The sequence below is a fragment of the Meles meles genome, chromosome 15 (assembly GCF_922984935.1).
Source record: "Meles meles chromosome 15, mMelMel3.1 paternal haplotype, whole genome shotgun sequence".
NCBI classification, from domain to species: Eukaryota; Metazoa; Chordata; class Mammalia; order Carnivora; family Mustelidae; genus Meles; species Meles meles.
Window position 1 is genome coordinate 21,216,361 of NC_060080.1, and position 21,778 is coordinate 21,238,138.

Below are 21,778 nucleotides of genomic sequence, written 5' to 3' on the forward strand. Positions count from 1 at the left end.
TCCAAGGGGGAATAGTATCACCCTCCTTATCCTAAAGGGACTATATAATCAGTTACCTAGCTTTAAACCAGTTCTAACTGGCTGTGTTACTTTGGGCAAGTTACTCAAACCCTCTGAGCCCCAGTTCTGTTCTAATATCTGAGAACATAGTATGTGCTGGGCACCATACTAGACGTTAAGGATGCAAAGACTTAATGCCAATCCTCAAGAAGCTTGTAGAGAAGTAGAAGAAATAAATATGGTAAGTACTGTCTGCATTAGATGAATGCCCACACAATACTACAGAAATACCTAGAAGGCCAACCTAATCCAGACTAGTAGAAGAAGGTAGGAATCAGGGAAAACCTTCCAGGTGAGGTAACACTTGAGATGAATCTTGAGTTTAGGTGGGCATTTTCCAGGTGAAGATCAGTGGCGAGGAAGTGCAGTCATTTCCAAAGAAGAAAAGTATGAACAAAAAGCTCCCAAATTTGACTTTGCTGGTACTATGTCTTATAGTTGGAACATGGGGTGGGGAGGGGGAGAGGTGATAGGAGGTGAGGCTGGAAAGGCAGGCAGGTGCCAGTCACAGGAAGTTTAATGAGGGGCAATGGGAAGACATTGAATCAGGAGTTGCTTTAATGGTAATCTGCAAAGAAGTAGGCATAAAGCCAGTAAAATGGGGCCAATGAGACCCCCCCAATTGTGAAGAGCAGATGAGATCAATAAAATGTACAGGAGGGACAGGTGCATGCCAGCGGCTCAGTCAGTGATAGCCCCTTCTCCAGCCTCTGTCAGCCCCATCACAAAGATAACTCATGTCAAGCTCCCATCTGTCTAAAAGCCTTCTGTACTTTGCGTACTCCTTTGCAAACCCTTATGTCTTCTGCCACATCTCTTCCTTCCATTTGGTTTTTAAGATCCAGGTGCAGAACCTCATATGTATTTCTCCTGAGTGGTTTAGCCTCTTGTCATGGCCTGCCACGGCAGTTTGGGATCCTGACTCCATCAGCCAGTCCTCCTGGAAATGGTGGGGTAGGAGTTCCACCTTATAAGGAGGAGGGCATTCAGGAACAAGTCAGGGCAGGGAGGGAGTCAATATTAGGAAGACAGGAAGAAGGAGAACAACAATCTGAAGCTGAGGGTTTAAAGGATGGAGAAGTTGAAGAAAAGACTGGGGATGGTATGGAGTGAAATTGTGAATACCAGGCCAAGACATTTGGTCTTTATCCTCTAAGATCTGCATAGACATAAAGGGCCACTGGAACTTTGGTGGGGTGGGGGGTGGTTGGATTAAAGCAGTGTTTTTAGAAAGTTGTCTTACAGTGAGAGGTAACAAAGTTGAAAGGAGACTAAGAGGAGGAATACTGTTTGGTCACAGAATGACAACAGTCTGAACCAGGATGAGATCAGTGAGAATGGAAGGGAACGAGGCGGATGAGAGAAATCAATGATTTGACAACTTGGCGAAAGCAGGAGAGGCAGGACTAGATTCCAACATCATGCACTTTCAATGCAGCATTTCACAGATCCTTGCAGACTTTTTTAAAAAAGCATCTTCCTGGGTAATACGTATTTAAAATATAATTTAGTTCTAATATTTTAGGGTTAAAACATTTGTTTCCACATTATCATTATTAATGCTCCCATTCACCAATATTTTTAAACTGCAGTTTGGAAGAAAAGAATCATTTTTCAGGGGTGCCTGGGTGGCTCAGTCAGTTAAGCATCTGACTTTTGATTATGGCTCAGGTCATGATCTCAGGGTCATGAGATCCAGCCCTGCATCAGGCTCTGCACTGGGCATGGAGCCTGCTTAAGAGTCTCTCTCTCACTCTGACCCTACCCACACCTCTCTCCCTCTCTGGAAAAAAAAAAATTGTTTTTCCAACCTACTAATCTTTCTGCCAATTCTCAGTTACTAATTCATAAAAATAAAGGTGCCACAAAATCTTAATTTTTAGGATGCAAATACGCATTTCCACTCATTTACATGGATGGCTGTTTTTACACATAAGTGTGTGTGTCTGTATCAGTATTATGCTTTATCCAAATAATGAAACGATCAAAACATGTACTTCGCAGGGTCAGGCAAACATTTGCCAGGAGTGTACTGTGTGTCAGGTATTATGAAAGGTTCTTGAAGGTCAAAAGTCACGGTGGCTGCTCAGGGAGCTCACTGCTGGTCAAGGGCGAGGCCCATGAACAGACAAGTGCAGGGCAGGGGCATGTGGAATGTGACCAAAGCACAGTTCCAGGGGCCTGTCATGCCCCTGGTATGCCATGACCAAAGGAGGCAGGAGGAGGAATGGGGAAGGAGGGAAGAAGAGGAAAGAGAAGAGTGAAAGATTTTAAATAGGAGGGAAAAGAGGGAGGAAGAGCAAAGTATAAATATGAAGTACAAAGGAAATACCTTACCCTTCCTTACAGTTTGTGCTGGGTGAAGTTTTCAGATCGGTTATCTCATCAGATATCACCAAGAAACTTATGAGAAAGCACAGAATGCGCGACAGAGGGGAAGAAATGGGAAGCAAGGCCCACAGTGGAGAAGATAGAGGAGCTGGGGAGAGCTCGGAGCCCCTTGTGGCCTCCTGGCCATCCTGGAGCCTGTGGCCCCCTGCTGGGGCCAGAACTCAGCTGGCCTGGTTAGGAACTAGAGAGGACCTTTTAAAACCAGTCCAACCAGCAAGAAAGGGCTTGAACCACTTCAAAGAAGCCTGAACCACCCAGACAAAGAGCCACAGAAGCCTTTAAATGGTTCTTTTGGCGACTATTGTCCAGAGCTTCTTGCTGCCTGACCACAGCTTTCTTCCATACTTCTCTCCCCTGGTTTTTAAAAATAGAGTTTTTTCTTGTCATGTTCATTGTAAAGTCCAGACAAACCTGAAGAAGATAAAAATCCCCTCTGGCCCTACCATTAGGTAGAACCACAATTATTATTTTAGAACATATATCCTCACGTTATTCTTCTGTGCCTACTGGTATATCTCTGCTCCATAGTACCTTCCCTTCCCTTAATATATATATATATATATTTTTTTTTTTAAGATTTTATTTATTTATTTAACAGAGAGAGAGATCACAAGTAGGCAGAGAGGCAGGCAGAGAGAGAGGGGGAAGCAGGCTCCCTGCTCAGTGGAGAGCCAGATGCGGGGCTCGATTCCAGGACCCTGAGAGGCTTAACCCACTGAGTCACCCAGGCACCCCTTCACTTAATATATTATAAATGTCTTTCCATGTCTTTATTAGTTGGGATTGTGTTTTGATACAAATAAACTCGAAGGACAACTAGCAGTGTTAGTTAACGGCAAACCCTAATCCAAACACAGTGCTTTAAACCTATAATAGGGCTATTTTTCTCACAGGACGGGAGTCTGGAAGTAGGAGGTACAGGCTGGTAGAACAGCTCAAGGACGTCATCAAGGACACTTCAGCCCTTTAGCCGGTTGGGTGTTACCTCATGTCTCAAGGTGGCCCTGAGTTGTAAGGGAAGCAGGAAGCAAGTACTTCATTTTTCTGACCCCTCTGGTGGAGACCAGCAAGGGAGAAGGGTGAGGGTCCTGGGAGCTGAGTCATTACGTCATTACGTAGTCTTCCGCAGTGGCGCTCTCTTAAGCAGCAACGTAGTTTAGATGTCCTGTGATTTATAGAACTGTTCCTTATTGCTGATCATTTCAGTTGTTCCCAGTTTTTCATTATTACAAATATGCTTATACTAAAGTTTTACACATACTCCTAATTACTACTTTAGTACAAAATTCCTAGAAGTAGGAATAAGGTCAAAGAAAATACAAAGTGTATATCGCCCTCCAGGAAGACTGCTAAATGACGCTCTCACGACCCATATCTAAAGGAGTGCATTTCCCTGGACTCTCAACAACCGGTTTTTGTTTGTTCATCACTAAGCTCTTATCCTATGACCATTTAACCGTGAATTTAACTGACCAGAGCTAGCCCTGACCAGCATCTGAAGTGCCGGCACCCCCTGGGGACCCCAAGCAGGGACCACGAGAGTTTCAGCCAGCCCTCCACCCTTCTCCATTGCTGCGTGGACGTGTAGGTTGGTGGGGCATCCTGTGCCCCCAGGCAGCCAGTATGGGTCCTCATCTTGACAAGCATTGCATGGACTCGTGGTGTCTCTAGCGAGCATGTACCTCACTCTGCCACCATGAAGTCATCCTCTGTTCCCATCTTAGTCCGAATTCAACACCATCCTGGCTTATTTGGAATTGAGGTACAACTGGTGTCTGGCCTCTTTTGAAACAGCCCTCTCATCTCCTCACACATCACTTTTACCTGATGTACCTCAAGTAGGGTAGCCTCACTGGTCTCCTTCATAATCTGTAACAGAGCGAAGGCTGAGAAAACAGTATCTATAGATTCAGGGGCTGTTTTCATCATAATAAGCTGCTTTGGGGACATGCCACAGTTTCCTGGCCAGGGAGGGGTTGTTCAGAGGAGTAAATTATCCCTAGACGTCACTACCCTTTGAAATGGTGATGAACTAGTGAGCAGTTGGCCACTATGGACAGTCCCACTCACTAAACCAGGAGCTGTCCATGGATGAGAGAAGAATTCCTCTGGCCCAGTCACCTCTCTGTACAGAGTAGGTATTTCAGTATTCATGTCTGTAGGCATATATTCACATGTAGACAAATGAGTGAATGATGAATCCAAGCGGGCCTTGTGCTTAGTGCAGGAATATAGGCCAACTCTCAGTACCACATCATCACCCCTCTAAAATAAGAAAAAGAAAATTCCAGAATTCTGGTTCCAGGAAGGAAATGATAAGGATTCTATTTTGCTAGTCCCGTGAGGACCTCACCCTAACCTCCGGAGAGGTGACACCTAAAATGTGAGCAGCTCTAGCTGAAGGAAACAGTTCTCTCTGAGCTTTGCTTATAGGGCAGGGTTTGGAGCTGGTGTCAGTTATCACCACCTTAAGGGAAAAGAATGGGAGAGAAACTAAAATTTAATGAGGCGCCTATTACAAATCCAGCTAAAGCCAGGATCATCATACTCTGGCCAGTCACTGCTGCCAAAGGCTCGGCTCAGTCCCCTCTACCCAGGCCCCTCACTTTTCCCAGCTCTGGAATGCTGCCTCATTAATGCCCGCAACCTAGATCCCACTCACAACTCACTGTATTTTACGGTATAATGGTCTCCAATCTCCTCTCCCTACCGAATTACGTTGTCACTGGCTCAATGTCAAAGACTGAAAAATCCTATCAGAACTGCATTACCTAACTCTCACCAATGGCTGTCACTGCAAAGGTTCTGTGTGAGTACCCCAGTGAGGTTAGCCTTAACCTTCGTGACAGTTCAGCAGCGTAGTTACCTAAGTCGTTCATAAAGTTGAACATTTTTCCCATTTCATACTTGGTAGCCATTTGTACTTCTTCCATGAACTGTCTGTTCAGAACCTCTGTGTTTTGGGTGCCCACGAGCCATACACATAATGAATGATGTCCAAGAGGCATTTCTGTTTCACAAGAAGAAACGAAGGCCTAGAGACACTGCCTTTGCCCAGAGCCCAGAAGATCATGAGAGAGAGGACTGGAGCTGGGTCCTTTGGAGTCTTTTTGTGTGTGCCATGCTGTCTGATCACATGGCCAAACATGCCAATATATTTCTTAGGAAATACACCATAAAGCTATGTGTTTTGGAGGTGCAGTGAAAATGTGTACTTAATTCTCTATTTCTCCTACTTTCAGCAGAATCTTGGGTAAACCTAAGTCATTTTCCCTTTCTTAACCTCTTTCCCCAAAACACTAGGCAAAAATATGAGGGATACATATCTTGGGTCATGTCTAACCTTCTCTTGGTTCCTTGGTGATGTGCATTTTCTCCACTGTCACCAAACTTCCACTTTTTCCAAATCAAAATACACTTTAGCGTAAGTGCAATATAGCAACAGTATTTTTGTTCATTTTATGATTTCCTTAAGTGAATCTTCCAAACCTTCATATAAAGACATTTTCTAGTATCTCACGGTCAGAATAAATTATCTGGAATAGCAGGCATTTATTTAAAAAGTAACTACGTCTGAAGCCAGTACAAATCCATCCCAGGACCCTAGATCTTCAGTAAACGTGTCAATAGTGAGAATTTACAACCAGAATTTCTAGGCGTTTGTTAGACCACATGGATGACTTGTGGGTTCTTCAAATTCTACACCCCAAACCGTTCACAAACAAATACATTTATATGGGCATTAAATGTAGAAATAATGTTCTTCTTCACCGGTAATCAAAGCAATGTTTTTAAAAAGAACAAAAAAGGTTTTTTTAATATATATATTTTTTAAGATTTTATTTTTATTTTAAGACTTTATTTTTTTTTTAAAGATTTTATTTATTTATTTGACAGAGACAGACACAGCGAAAGAGGGAACACAAGCAGGGGGAGCAGGAGAGAGAGAAGCGGTCTTCCCGCTGAGCAAGGAGCCTGATGCGGGGCTCGACCCCGGGACCCGGGATCATAACCTGAGCCAAAGGCAGACACTTAACGACTAAGCCACCCAGGCAGCCCCTAAAAAGTTTTTAATTGAATCAACACGTTTTTTTTTTTTAACATACTAACATTCCTTGTTGGTGAGAGTGTGTTGAAATGAGCTCTTAAACTTCTGGAAGAAATATAAAAGATACCATCTTTTTGGAAAGCTGTTAGGCTTTAAAATATGCCCCCTTTGACATAGTAATTCCCTCCCCACAGGGTAATACTACATTTAGACAAAATATGAATGTTCAAAGATATTCACTCTAGCATTCTCTCAATATCAAAAATGTCCAACTACAGAAGATTGATTTACTTAAACATGGACTATTATGCCCCATTAAATATGACGTTTTCTAATACCCTTACATGTTCTTCATATTCTTTGCAGTGTCTACGTATGATATAAGTGAGCCCCTGGTCTTCACCCCATCCTCAGACCTGCTCCTCCTGTGCCTTTCTCCATCCTTCCCATGCTGTGCCAAGAAACTGGGGGGGGGTCGTCCTTGGCCTCCCTCTCTCGTTTCCCACAGCTGGCTGGCGGCAGTCTGTCCATTCCGCCTTCAGTACAATTTGCCCTACTTTCCAGGCCTCTTGTAAAGCACGAACTAAAAAGGCTTGAGGAGAAAAGGAAGCAACCCTAAGTGCCCTTGAGTGGCTAGGGTTTTGGTTCTGAAATCAAGACCCGGTTTTTCTCCTTCTTGAATTATCTAACAATCTCTTTTTCCTAGAACAGAAACCGTTGGGCCCAAATCACCTCATTGAAAACTTATCTAGAGGTAGGATAGCAGGATTCAAAGTATTAGTGCAAAAAATAGAAAAATATGTGAGGGAGAAAGTAATAGGATTTCACTGGTGCGAAGCCTACGTACTGAGAAATGTTGTGTTTTTTCAGTGAGCTACAAATACTGTATACCATATGACGGACCGTCAATGGAAAGGAGACCCTAGAACCGAGTGTGCAGAAGCTTCCACTAGCCTAGCTAGGTGAGTAGGCTTTGCTGCAGGAGGAGACACACTGCCATAGACTGTTGATGTCTGATGATTCCCATGAGGTTGAGTCATAACACCAAAGGTTTATCCAGACCTCACATGTACAGATAGGTAGAGAGGTTTATGATGGGTAATTAGGTAATTAGGTAAGCCCAGAGTGGGAAGATGTTAAAGGGCTAATTCACAAAAGGCCTCTTCATGGTTAGATTCCTGAGGAAGAGGTCTGCCTACTGAGCACTTAGTTAACTTATAAGTGTGACGATTTAGAAATGTTGGAAAGTTGTGAATGGCCTACAGTCTGTCCAAAGGATAGGATTTACCTCCTTGGGATAAATCACATCCTGAGCAATGAGCCTTACTTTGACCACATTCTAACTTCTCTTTGGAAATATTGTGCCCTTTCTGAAAGAAAGCTGTAGATCACTGGAATTAGTCTTAGAGTTTACCTGTCTTTAGAGCACAACGCAAGGTTATCCACAAGAAGAGTGAGGCATAAGGCACAAGGCATAAGGCACCAGGAGTGAGTCCTTGAGGTTGTGGTTGAGGTCCTGTGAAAAGTAGGTGAGGCCTCAGGAAACATGTTCTGTTCTGTTATGTTATGTTAGGGCATAACAGTCCAGGCATATTGTTGATTTTCCCAGAAGAAGGCAAACAAATGTTGACTCTTTAGACCTAAAGGAACACTAAAAAAAGCAGAACATATATCTGCAGCTGTAAAATATGCAACCTTGGGAGGCACTTGAGATAAAAGAGTATTTGGTTCTAGGGACACGTGGGTGGCTCAGTCGGTAAGCATCCCACTCTTGATTTCGGCTCAGATCATGATCTCAGTGTCCTGGGATTAAGACCTGCATCAGGCTCTGCACTCAGCATGAAGTCTGCTTGTCCCTCTTGCCCCTGCTCCCCACCACCACCTCTCTCTTTCTCTCTCAAATAAATGAAATCTTAAAAAAATAAAATAGAGGGGTGCCAGGATGGCACAGTCAGTTAAGCATCCAACTCTTGGTTTCAGCCCAGGTCATGATCTCAGGGTACTGGAATTGAGCCCCACATCAGGCTCTGCATTCAGCATGGAGCCTGCTTGAGATTCTGTCTCTCTGCCCCTCCTTCCTGTGCCATCTCTCTCTCTCTCTAAAATAAATACATAAAATCTTTTTTTTTAAGATTTTATGTATTTATTTATTTGAAAGATTTTATTTATTTATTTGACAAGAGAGAGAGTGAGAGAGGAAATACAAGCAGGGGGAGTGTGAGAAGAGAAAGCAGGCTTCCCGCTGAGCAGGAAGCCTGATGTGGGGCTCAATCCCAGGACCCTGAGATCAAGACCTGAGCTGAAGGCAGACAATTAACAACTGAGCCACCCAGGTGCCCCAAATAAAAAAAAAAAAAAAATCTTTTTTAAAAATAAGAAAAAAAATTTTAAAGAGTATTTAGTTCTGGTCAGGGAATGACTATTCTGTTTATGGCTCCGAGGTCCTGAGTAAATCCATATCCCTACCCACGGGTTTTCTTGACTGAAGGGTAGGAGTGTTACAAGGATGGTTCAAGGTATTACAAGTCCTTTCTCTATTATCCTTTTGACTATTTCAGTCCTTCTTTAGTTTTAAGAGGGTATTGTGCAAGCCTTTTTTTTTTTTAGATTTTATTCATTTATTTTACAGAGAGAGAGACAGCAAGAGAGGGAATACAAGCAGGGGAGTGGGAGAGGGAGAAGCAGGCCCCCTGCTGAACAGGGAGCCCAACGCAGGGCTCAGTCCCCGGACCCTGGGATCACAACCCTAGCCGAAGGCAGACAGCCAACAGCTGAGCCACCCAGGTACTCAGATATTGTGCAAGTTTGAGTAGAATTTAGACAGGCCATTCTGAACCTTAATGGATTCAGCCCCAATAATCCTGCAAACAATTGAATGTTTGAAACTTGGTCCCCTTTTTATCCTCCTCAATTTTGATCATATTGAATGCTCCCCAAATTGACCACTATAATTCTAAATTATCCTTGATAAAATTATGTCATAAGAAGATAAGTTCACAAATTTGGGTTATAGAGTGAGTCATGTAAGAAATAAGAATCTGGCCTATGGGGACAGTCTTTGGGTTAGATTGAACTGCTGCATAGCTTGGGGAACAGTCAGTCCCCCAAGAGTTGCTTGTGGGCCTGTCTCAGCCTCTCCCTCGAATCTAATGCTCCAGTCTCCCAACTACAAACCCCAACCAGCTCTGTAGTTCCAGAGGATAGAAAAACATGGAGAGATCTGTCCCAGAGTCAGACCTTCATGGACAAAGCAAGAGAAAGACTGAGGAAAGTTCTCATAGGACTTTTTGTAATCATCAAAAACTGTTAACATCCAGATATCCTTCAGTGAGTGAATGGGCAAGCCCTGGTATATCCATATGTGAACCATTGTTTTGGGAATACTACTCAGCAGCAAAAAAGGATTGTCTGTGCAATAACTTGGATAGAACCCAGAGGCGTTATGCTGAGGGGGAGAAAAGCTAATCTCAAAGGGTTACTATATAATTCCGTTTCTATGGCATTCTTAAAATTATAAAATTATGCAGGTTAGAGTTGGGGACAAGGCATGCCTATAGAGGGGCCACACAGGGGAGTTTCCTTGACATTATAGAACAATTCTGCATCCTAGTAGGGTGGTAATTATATGAATCTACACATGTGATAGAATTTCATAGACTGGGCGCCTGGGTGGCTCAGTGGGTTAAGCCTCTCCCTTCAGCTCAGGTCATGATCTCGGGGTCCTGGGATCGAGCCCTACATCCGGCTCTCTGCTCCATGGGGAGCCTGCTTCCCCCACTCTCTGCCTACTTGTGATCTCTCTCTCTCTGTCAAATAAATAAATCTTTTTAAAAAATTTCGTAGACTGTATACCAAAAAAAAAAAAAAAAGAAATGCATTTAAAAACTGATTAAATACAAATAATGTCTGTAGCTTAGTTAATAATGTACCAATGTCAACTTCCTGGCCTTCACAACTGTTATGTAAGACGTTATTGGGGAAGCTGGATGAGGATACATGGGAATTCTTTGTCCTATTTTGCAATTCTGAGTCTAAAATTATTTCAAAATAAAGAGTTTCCAAAAATTTGGAGAGCACTGATTTCTGCAAAGCAGCACTTGGGAATCTCTTCAATGTTTACTAGAAAAGATAATATAAAATAAAACCTCAAGAATTATAAATTTAATGCAGCTTCTAGTCACTGTAACTTCATTTGCTGTAATTTTGATTTGGAAACAATACTGTTTTTTAACTCTAGCATTGCTACAAATATTTTTGTATTGTTGTAACTATAATATATCCAGGAGGAGGAAAAAAAGACCCTTGATGAGTTTCCCCCAGGATGAAATACCCGAAAATACCTAAAAACCTCTTTACAGAGCCCCTGGTGTGCGGCTTCTGTCTACCTTTTAACCTCATCTCCTGCTCCCAGCATGCATTCTGGGGTGAACTATTTGTAATCCTCTCCCTCTTTCCAGTCCATTCTTCTGTCCTCTTAACACTCTGTTTGATGACCTTCTCCTTCAAGACCCACATCAAACTATGCTTCCTCTACAAAGCCATCCCTGGCCCAGGAAGCAGGGTTGCTCCAACAGCACGCCTTCCTGCCTATGGGGTTGTCGCATAATGTGGAGCATTTGGTTATTTGTTCACTGGCCTAGCTCTGACCCTGGTCGGTGAACGCCTTTTGAGGGCCCCAACTGGGTCTCATTCCTTCCTATAGGCCCTGCACCTGCCTCAGTGCCTAGAACACATGCTCCCTAAATGGCGACACGCAAGGGACTGAATCAGAGGCCCTGGAAAGTCCTTAATAATAAATTTTGTCCGGGGCAAGTGGGTGGCTCAGTGGGTTAAAGCCTCTGCCTCCTACTCAGGTCATGATCCCAGCATCCTGGGATGGAGCCCCACATCAGTCTCTCTGCTTGGCAGGGAGCCCACTTCCCCTATCCCCCCACCTGCCTCTCTGCCTATTTGTGATCTGCCTGTCAAATAAGTAAATAAAATCTTTAAAATAATATTAATAAATTTTGTGCATTCCGACCTGCCTTAATAGAGTACTTTTCAACAAGATGTGCAATGAAACTGAAGATCAAAAGGGGACAGTGAAACGCAGTGGCAAATGAATTCTTAAAATATTTTTCAAATATCAATAGTTAAGACTTTATTACATTTTAAAAATTTCCCATTCTTTCTTTTCATTCATGACTCAGTGTTGTAAGAAGCTTTAGAAAGACCACGAGGTTGCATTTGTGAGTCTCCTTGGACAAATAAGATCTAGAATTTATGAACAGGATACAGGTTCTAGAGGAGGGAGGGTGGGATGTCCAAGACGAAGAGCACAGACCTATGTTAAATCTTGTGTACTGCTTCCAGCTTTTACTAAGAGCAGCGCGGTGTCCCTACCTTGCAGGCAAGTGGCTTGCTACTCCACCTACCATGGCAGCAGACAGAAAATGCCTTGCATGACAAACCCCTGATCGCTCTGCTCAGCATCCGCCCGGGCCAATGATCTGGGACTCCATAAATGTCTTCGGGTCTAGCTTCTGTCTCCAGCCCCCAGCAAGATGACTCAGACTTTCATCATCCCTTCTTGCACAATCTAATGGCCATTTCTCCATCAGAGGTCTGGTAACTTCATTAAACAGGGCAGATAACCTCCTGCTTGAAACCTGTCCCTCCCTTGGCTCCTGACACATCCCCTACCTCGCCTATCTCCTCTCTTGATCGCATCCCCTAAGATTCCTCCAAGATTTAAGCACTGGTCTTTGGCTCATTTTAAAAAATAAAAGTCACAACAAACTTCTTTCCCATGTCTCTAATTGCCCATTTTCTCTTCACTGCTTTCTGATACCCTGTCATCTTTAAAGGGCCAAGTTAGGGGCCACCTTCTCCCAGAAATCATCTAACTGAGCCCACACCCATCCTTTGCACTGTGGAGCACTTAAAATGCCAAATGTACTTCCACTGTTGAGCACTTCATATGTTCTGGTTTGTGGGATCCCTTTACCATTTTATGAGTTACTCTTACTTTTTCAGTCAAACAAAGGCTTCTGCAGGACAAGATCCATGTCTCAAGTGACCCCATGTCTTCATGGTGCCTCACAAAGAGTTAGCACCTTTTCTTAGTGGTCAGTATAGACTTGGTGATTGAGATCAAGACAATGTCGCAGTGGCTTGGAAAAAGAAACCCAATGAAGAAAGCCTTTGAAATTTCTTTTTCCTTCTTCTGTTGCTCAGGGCCCTAAATCAGAGCAAGTCATCACACACTGGAGCTGTGCAAAATCAAATCGCTTTTCCAGCCACAGCGCAGGGGTGTAGTGAGAGCATAGGGTTCCGATGGGTTCATGCTCTAGCCTTGCCAGTGGTTGATCTTGAGCTTGAGCAAGCCACTTGAACCCGGAGCCTTCATTTCCTCATATTCAAAATTACTAAGGCCTTTTGGAGATGAAGTCTATAAACCATAAGAGTGTCATTTGTGGTGGGAATTTCAGGAACCATGCTAGACCGGGGGAGAAGCTATTGGAAAGTAGGCAGGCCTTCCTGTACTGCTCCAATGCATATCCTCCCTGAGGGAGGCCCACTGTCTCCTTCCGGGCAGGCAGCTACTGTCTCAGGGACCTGAAGAATGACAGTCTGCATGAGAAGACAGAAACGCAACCACTGAAACATATTGAGTTTGTTCTAGACATCACCAGGGTATTCCTTCTGGTGGCAAGGCTAGAGAATTAAATAAACAGTCTGTCAAAGGCAAGAAAATTAGGCTGGGGAATTCTGAGAGGGACTGACTGTGGGGCAGGAGGAGCAGTGAGAGCAGAGGAGGGCTGACTTGGGATCAAGGCACAGTAGGCTTAACAACTTAACAACTTAACAGATCCCCTCGTTCCTGAGGGAGGGAGAACATGTCACGTGCCCCAGGGACAATGGCAAACTACACAGTCTAAAGAAACATCGTCCTAAAGGAAGATAAAGTGACATGGCTTTTATGTGCCTCCGGAGACACAGATCCGCTTTTGAAGCGTGAAGGCTCATGAAGGAAACACAGACACACTGTGGCCGCAGAAACAAATGTTCTCTCCTCAGCATGTCCCAGCAGCCACTGCAGTCCTGCTCCCGGTCTGTCCTCACGCTAAACGCCCAGGGGCCAGCAGCCCACCCCTCCAGAGCAGGCCAGGGAGAAAGGAGCTGACCAGCAGCCACGGGCCATACGGCAGCATTACCCAGCCTGGCCCGGGGATGCCTCTTGAGTTGAGATCACCGTTCAGCAGGGCAGGTCCAGGACCCTGGTAGCTGGGACCTCAGTGGGATTGAGGACCTTAGAGGACAGCCACATGAACTAAGAGTGTTGTGAGAACAGAACCCTGGAGAAGCTCCAGTCCCTACCTGAACCGACACCATCCAGATCCCTGACCTGATCTGCTGGAGTGGGCTTGTGCTGGTTTCCCCACCAGCCCCAGAACTACCCCACCTGCCCACCCCGCACCCACCACCTTGGACTAATTCCGTTTCGAGAAGCTAAGCCTCACTGTCAGTCAGGTCCCTGCCCTGCCATGAGAAGAAGGTGATTGGCTGGGCCTGCCAGGGCTTTGTGACCCGCTGGCAGGACCCCTCAAGCCCCTCAGTATGCCTGCCTGCACATACTGCCTCCATGCAACCCCAGAATAACCTGGATGTGTGACCCAAGGGCACCAGGGGTAGCAATTCTGCAGATTTTCCAAACAGTGACTTCAGCCCCCCTGGGCCTAGGCAGGAAGGGTTGGCCCAGTGACAATGGGCATAGCCCTACGTCAGGAGCGGGAAACGTTTTGGCAGACTCCTCAGTCATCCTCTGATCCCACAGCGCCTGTTCCAGTTCTCCTGGCTGGTAGGATGGCATCTACAAAGCCAAACAGTTGGGAAATCTGGAGTTGGGGAGGGACTGAGGTCAGAGGCCCAGCTTCGGGAAGCCCAGATGGCTGTCCCCAGGCAGAAAGGGCAGAGTTCTGTAGTGTCTCCCTCCTGGACTGCCCTTCCTTGGGCTCGGCGACCTGAAGCTGGATATGTGCTGGGCAGCTGCCTTCTCAAACAAGGGCCCTTGGATTCTCACTGTCTGTCCCAGTGACGCTGGTGACACTCACTGAAATGTACTGTGTGCTAGGCTCTGCTCAGTGCTTGGTAAGCCTCTGAGAAGTGGGAACTGTCCCCATTTTATAATGAGGAAACTGAGGCCCAAAGCCAAACTGCTAGGAAATGTTAGAGCCAGGACTTGAATCCAAGTGCTCTGCCTGGAGATCAGTATTCTTTTTTTTTTTTTTTTTTTAAGATTTTATTTATTTATTTCACAGAGAGAGATCACAAGTAGGCAGAGAGGCAAGCAGAGAGAGTGAGAGGGAAGCAGGCTCCCTGCCGAGCAGAGAGCCCGATGCGGGACTCGATCCCAGGACCCTGAGACCATGACCCGAGCCGAAGGCAGTGGCCTAAACCACTGAGCCACCAGGCTGCTGAAGGCCTGCCCAGTACCCACTGCAGAACTGAACGACCTGGTCTTCCACAGCCGTGCTATGCTAGACAGAGGGTAAAGTCCTGGGAACTGCAGTGGGCTCTCCTAGGGACCAAAGAACTGGGGACCCCTGAATTATCTTAAAGACACATTTGTGGAAGATGGATTCCCACTGAAGTACTTGAAAACAAAAAGCCAGAATCAGATTTAGGCTTGCAATACCGTTATTAAATATTGGAATGTTTGCTTTCAGAGTTCTACAGACTTATTGATGATTTAGGAATGTAAGTACCTAGAGCTGATGTCATCCTAGGTATCTAGGAAGGAATTGGATGGTTTCTAGAAACTCCTCTGACCATGGGAGAACGAGATTTAGTCTTGACCGTTTCCAAGGCCTTAGGCCGCAGAATGGTCAGTAGCGTCACGTCTCCTGTGAGAGCTGTACCCACCTTTCCCATCACCAGTAAATGCACCTGAACCTTATGGTCCTAGCAGAGGAAATGATTTAGCAAAATCACCAGATTAAACCTCCTCAACTTGTCTTTCCCATGCCTGCAGTCCTGGTAGCCAGAGTCAAGGTCCTGAAGAGCAGGCTTTTCAAGGCCACATTCTCAGTCTGATCCTGGAATGGGGTTTCCAGCTAACTCGGCGGTGACATGCCACAACCCAATCAGGCTATTTCCCTTGACAGTCACCATGCGCCAGAGATGATGGTAGAAACAAAGGGACAGGGAAGACCCCACTATGGTAGCTTTTGGAACAGAGCTTGACACCTGGTGTGGTTGACTACCATTCTCTCAGAAGAGGGAAAGCAACTTGGTTGTGTTAATTTAAAGAGTTTTCTCAGACCATTTCTCTACTGTAAGTGGAGGCAATTAGACCGCACAGAGCCAGATGTTTGGGTAAATGCCTTTATAGATCTTTGTCCCCAGAAGCTGGTCTGGTTTGAGTCCAGGTCTGAGTTAACACCCAATACAAAAAGTCATCAGAAGTGGGACCAATTGATGAGTTTAACACGTGGCTTTGAGGCATAGGGAGGTTGGTAGTTCAGTCCAGAATCTTAGACGTGATGTTCCAGGCCACTCCAGCTGGTCCAGTTCTTAGAGGACATCCACGTCAGAACTAAGCACTCCATTCGACCACCCCCATGCCCCGATACCACGAGCCTTTGACAGAACCAGGATTTCCTTTTTGGGGGACCAGATCAAAGTTAGGGGCTCTCTTTTTCTAAATCCAGCTAGGCAGAGGAGGATTTGGGGATGGGGGAATGTTTAGAGAAGGCTTTGCTCAGGACCTGGGTGCCACCTGCTGGCCATTATTTAGTTGTATTTACAGGGTCAAATCTAGGAAAGGAAAATGAAATCCTGCCCTCCCTATCAGGATGAGAGGTAAGGGAACTAGGAGGCTGCTTCTTTGTGACCCTCTAGCAAGTGTGACAGAAAATCTTTGCAGAGACCCCTGGATGCCTCAGGTGAGTCCTCTACCATGACCAGGGTAGAGGATAGCCAGTCCTGAGTGGAGGTAATGGCTCTGTTCCTCGTACCAGCCTCCCACCCCACCCCTGAAAGCAGACTTTTTTTTCCCCCAACTTCCTTCTTACATGCCCTGTTTCCACCTTGGGGACACTAGATTCAGACTGATCAAAGTGTGGAAAATGCCCTCCCATCATGAGGCACAGACAGAATTGGCAATTTCTGGCCCAGAAGACTTTGGCATTTTTCAAGTTCCTGTGTAGCTCTTGGTGACTCTAGGAGCTCTGATAGCAAGGTCTTTACTTGTATTCTGGAAGGAAAACGGGGAATGTTTCCTATGCACCAAGGAGGAAGATGGCTAACACTTTCCCCCCAGGGAGGTAGCAAAACATGCCACATCCCAGCCTTTGCCTCTGCGGTGCAGGCCGGTCAGTCCAAGGTGTGCCCCTGTGTCCGATGAGGGCAGTGTCCTAGCACCTGGCTGAGCAACAGAATCACCTGCATTGTGTGTGCAGGGGTGTGTGTGTGGTGTGTGTCACTGTATATAGTTGACTCTTGAACAACACAGGTTTGAACTGCACAGTTCACTTATATTTTTCCAGAAATATAGTATGGGACTATAAATATATTTTTTTCTTGTGATTTTCTTAATAACATTTTCTTTTGTCTAGCTCACTTTATTCTAAGAATACAGTATATAATCCATATAACATATATGTTGATCAACTGTTTATGTCATCAATAAGGTTTTTGGTCAACAGTAGACTGTTAGTTAAATTTTTGAGGGAGTCAAAACTTAAACACATATTTGCAGCTGTGCGGGGCATCCATTCCCGTAACCCCTGTATTGTTCAAGGGTCAACTGTGTGTAATACACTGCGTATGTTATGTATTATATATAAATACATACTGAAAAATTGGATATTTAGTACTTTATATATAGTTATATACATCGTATATATAATATAGTTGTATATAATACATATACAGTTATACACGCTTATGCACTGGGGCTTTACTCTGGCCTACTAGGAAGTCTCTGCAGGGAAATCTGACATGCTCTTCTAGTAAACGGTGTGGACCATCCCCTGTCCAGTCCCATCGAACCCCAAGAAGGCTGCCCTCAGTCTGGAAGACCCTTGAAGCTCAAACGATTTCAGTCAAAACCTGGAGAACTAATTTTGACTTAGACCAATGCCTCTGCTTTTATTCAGTAATCAGCCCTTGAAACTCATATACACTAAACAGAAAAAAAAAAAAATCCCTAAAGTGGCTCAGGAAGTCCCAGGGCCAACCTAAGACCCCCTCCCCTTTACCTCCCAGGACCAGTCCTGACCAGCCCCGACCCTGGGAGGCCTAGCAGAGTGCAGAACCACAGCTCCCCCCATCCCCACTCCTGTCCCCTGAATCACCCTGTGATGATCCTGTCCCCTGAATCACCCTGTGATGATCCTGTCCCCTGAATCACCCTGTGATAATCCCCCCGAGCTCCTGGAAGGCCAGTATCCAGAATAGCTTGTGCCCTCTGCCCTCAGCTCGGCAGGGCTCTGCAAGTCCCTGGAGGCCTAGCGGGGCTGACCACTCCTGTGGGGGCCATTCAAGCCCATTTCTCTCGCACTCTACATGCTTTCCTTTCTGACTCCTGTCACACCTGCTGCTTCACCACACTCGGGGGGCATTTGGTTATACTCTTCTCCTTTGTGTTTGTCTCCCCAGTAAGACTATATACTCCTGAAGGCTGGGGGCAAATCTTTCCTATTTCTCACAGTCCCTAACTGAAAACTCATCAAAATAAAATGTCCTTCCCTCGATCCTACCCAGTCAAGTTTGGTGTCCATCCATGCCGGCTAGCTTTCTGATGTCACTCTAGGTGAGTTTCCTAGAAACGCAGAAGCACTGTCCTAAATCCAGTCTCTGCTGTTACTATCCATGGGGAATTGGTCTGGAATCCACAGGTGAATGGAACATGGCCTGGCCATTGAACAGCTTACATTCAGGTGGAAGGGACAGACATACAAGTCATTTCAAGAGAACTGACATGCTGTGACAGCATGCTCAGGGTCCTGTAGGAACAGAGAGGGGCAGGGCATGTCGCCATGCACAGGGTTCAGAGACAGTGTCCTGGAAGACATGATGCCAACATCCCAGCCTCAAGTTGAGTGGGAGGAAAGGGGTCAGGCCAGAAGGTGATGAAAAGATGATCAGAAAGAAGAGAGACCGTGAGGAGGCATCACTCAATCACTCAACACATTTGCTGAATACCTTGCCTGTGACAGGCCTAGAAACCCCACTCCTGGTTTCAAGGCTCTTACGGACAAGGGGGCAGGCATTTAAACAAGTCCTGTGGTTAGAACAAGGGTCAGAATACAGGGCACTGGGCTCAAAACCCTGTGTAATAGGAGATGCAAGTACTGTCCGAAAACCCTCGGAAATCTCTGGAATTCTCGGCTTCTGAGCCCTTGGAAGCTCCCAAGGCAATAATTTGTGTTTCTGTTGGCTTTTTGGCCTGCCTGGCCTCCCTTCCCCGGGGCAATGTAGGACAGAACAAGAGGATTTCTCTCTTGATTTTTCTCCAAAACTCCCTGAAGTTAAATGTGCATCTAACGAGACTCTGAGGCTCCGAGGCTCCGTGGTGTACAAGTGGGGCCGGGGCCACAAGGGAGCACAGCCTAGTTCGTGCCGCCGAAAGCTCCTCTCTACAGCGGCTTCTCCGGTTTGCACCTCCAGACTTTCCGGGCCTCTTGGTCAGGTGCAGATTCTGACACAGTAGGTCTGGGGTGGGACTTAAAACTGGAATTTCTAGCAAGCTGCTCCACGGACCACAGTTTGAGAACCATGGGCGTAGAGAATGAGTGGACTTTGGACTGGGGGCAGCATTCCAGACAGGGTAAGCAGGCAGCTGCTGGTGGCTCCCAGCTCGGGGAGCAAAGAGAGAGAGAGAGGCTGGAGAGGTGGGGCCCATTTAGGAGTCTGATTAATGGTGGGGAGGGTCCCACGATAAGGGCAGGTGCCTCCAGGGGACCGGGGAGTGGTCTGGGCATAGTTTTCCTTCACAGAGACAGTGTGTGTATTAAATCTAGAGAAATATTCTTCACTCCGGAAATAAGCTCTCTCAGAATTCTCAGAATACAACGCGCTTTCGTCTGTTTTCTGTTTCTCCACTTCTGATAAAGACCTAGTTACAAGATACATTTCCCTCTTAACAGGGCGAGTCAGGGATAAACAGCAGCTGACCGTGACCTCCCTCTGCTGCCCCGGGCGCGGCTGGGGGGGGGGGGGGGGTAGGGGAGGGCAAGGAGGAACTCACGCCCCGCTGGCCAGAAGGGGGCGCCTCTGCCCAGCTCCCACCATTGGTGGCTGTGCAGGAACAAATACCAGGGTTGGCTATTGGGCACGTTAAGCTATTGGGCACTGATTCAGAAATGTTTACCACACTGCGAGTACTGAGCGGCTCAAGTCCGCAAGGCAAACTCAGCCAATGGGTGTCTCGTTCGTGACTTCGGTGGATAGTGGTGTGGTTCAGGCTGCTTTTACACAGATTCTGATGGCAGGAGCATCGGGGACGTGCTAGGAGAGAGACTGGAGACCGGGTGGCCTTGAGGAGGCTACTGCTGGCCTTGGCCAGAGAGCACACGTGCATAGCCGCCAAGGGGCAGCAGGAGAGGTGGGAAGAGCGGGGGCACCCTGAGGCCGCAGAGCTGCCCGACTTGATGAATGATTGGATATGAGTGGGAGGGGGAGTAGGGCTGTGGAGGACAACCGCCAGGTTTGTAAGGTGCGTGACTGAGTGACTGGTGGTGACAGTCGCTGGGATAATGAAGACAAGAGCAGAAGCCTGTATTGAGGGGAGGTTCTAGATTGTAGGTGCCTGCGGTGTAGAACGTAGGTGCGTGTGGGTCAGCCAGCAAACTATCTGCCGCAGCAGTATGGGGTTGAAGTCAAAGGAGAGCCAGAGGGTTAGTCAGCTTTCTAAAACACAAATCCGGTCAGGTTTCTGCTTGTTCAAAATCCTCTAATGGCTTCCGGTTGTCTGAACAGAAAGTCCAGACTCCTCGTGGAAAACAAAGCCCTTTGCCGTCTGTCCCTGCCAACCCCACTGTACCACACCCCAGCACAAAAACCTGCTCCCCAGGCCTGCTGGACGACTCAGAGTCCCAGAATAGGCCATGCCTTTGTTCTTGCTAGTTCTTGAGCCCACGGTACCTTCTACCCCATCCCTCGTATGTTTGGAAAATTCCTAGTTCTCTCAGACTCCAGCGTCTCTGCCCTGAAGCCTTTGCTGACCTTGTCAGGCAGAAGAGATCACTCCAACCTTTGTGCTGCCTCTACTCTTTGTGCGCCGCTGCTCTTTCTGCCCCGTCACTCCCTGCTGGAAGGATGTGCCTGTATGGAAACTGCTTGAAGGCAGAGATCACTCCTTACTGCATCACCCCTTCCTTAGCACACGTCTGGCACGTAGTAGACACTCAGGAAATGGCTGAAGAGTGAAATGCCTGAAGAGTTTTCCAGGAGGGAAAACTGCAAGGCTGGGCTAGCGGAAGACGCTTTTCACTCCCCCGGGGATTACCTGGCTCTTTCTCTCCTTACAGTTAACAGTGCGAGCGCCCCGGGCGCTGACCTTGCCTGTCTTCTGTCTTTGCAGCTGGGGTATGGCCGTCAATGTGTACTCCACATCTGTGACCAGTGAAAATCTGAGTCGCCATGATATGCTTGCATGGGTCAATGACTCCCTGCACCTCAATTATACCAAGATAGAGCAGCTCTGTTCAGGTAGGAGCCTGGGAGTGGGAAGGGGAGGGAAGGTGGGAGGCAGAAGGGCGACGGCAGGCAACATAGTTTGTAATCAGAATCGAGGAGAGCTGCAGAGCCCTGAACTAGTCAGAGTGTTTGGAGGTGAAGGAAATGAGGGTCTCATGGAACATCAAAAGTAAAGAGCAGGAGAGGCTCAGGGAAGGGCTATAGGACAGGCGGGCCAGTGGGGTATCAAGAGCCAGGACAGGTAGTGAAGCCAGAGGGTAACAGCATGAGGTCCAGACTAGCCACCGGGGCCCAAATCTCAGCTCTTCTCGCAGTGCAAGCCCGGCCCAATCACTGGGTCTCAGTTTTCCCGTCTGCAAAATGGAGATCACGTGCCCTGTCCAACTAGGGCTGCTGGCAGGATGGAGTTCCGTACGTACAATGTTTGGGGCCACGCTCGTACGTGACCGCGTCAGTCCGGAGTAATTGCTCTCGTTCCTGGAAAGCTGGGGGGACTCTGGCCAGGACAAGGAGAGAGAAGACACTGGGTCATTTGGAGCAGAGGGCCAGCAGAGGGCCTGGGCAAGGGGAAGCGAGGAGCCCTCGCAGGGGGGC

General features: G+C 46.7%; 1 protein-coding gene across 2 annotated transcripts in view; it reads left to right on the forward strand.

Annotated features, from left to right (window-relative positions):
• Positions 1 to 21,778, forward strand: part of MAPRE3 (microtubule associated protein RP/EB family member 3) — a 51,713-nt gene that overhangs the window by 25,995 nt on the left and 3,940 nt on the right. For both annotated transcript variants that reach the window (XM_045979827.1, XM_045979828.1), the window contains exon 2: positions 21,069 to 21,196. In XM_045979827.1, the coding sequence (XP_045835783.1) occupies positions 21,076 to 21,196 (121 nt within the window). In that variant the 5' untranslated portion in view covers positions 21,069 to 21,075. The remainder of the gene's footprint in view (positions 1 to 21,068; positions 21,197 to 21,778) is intronic.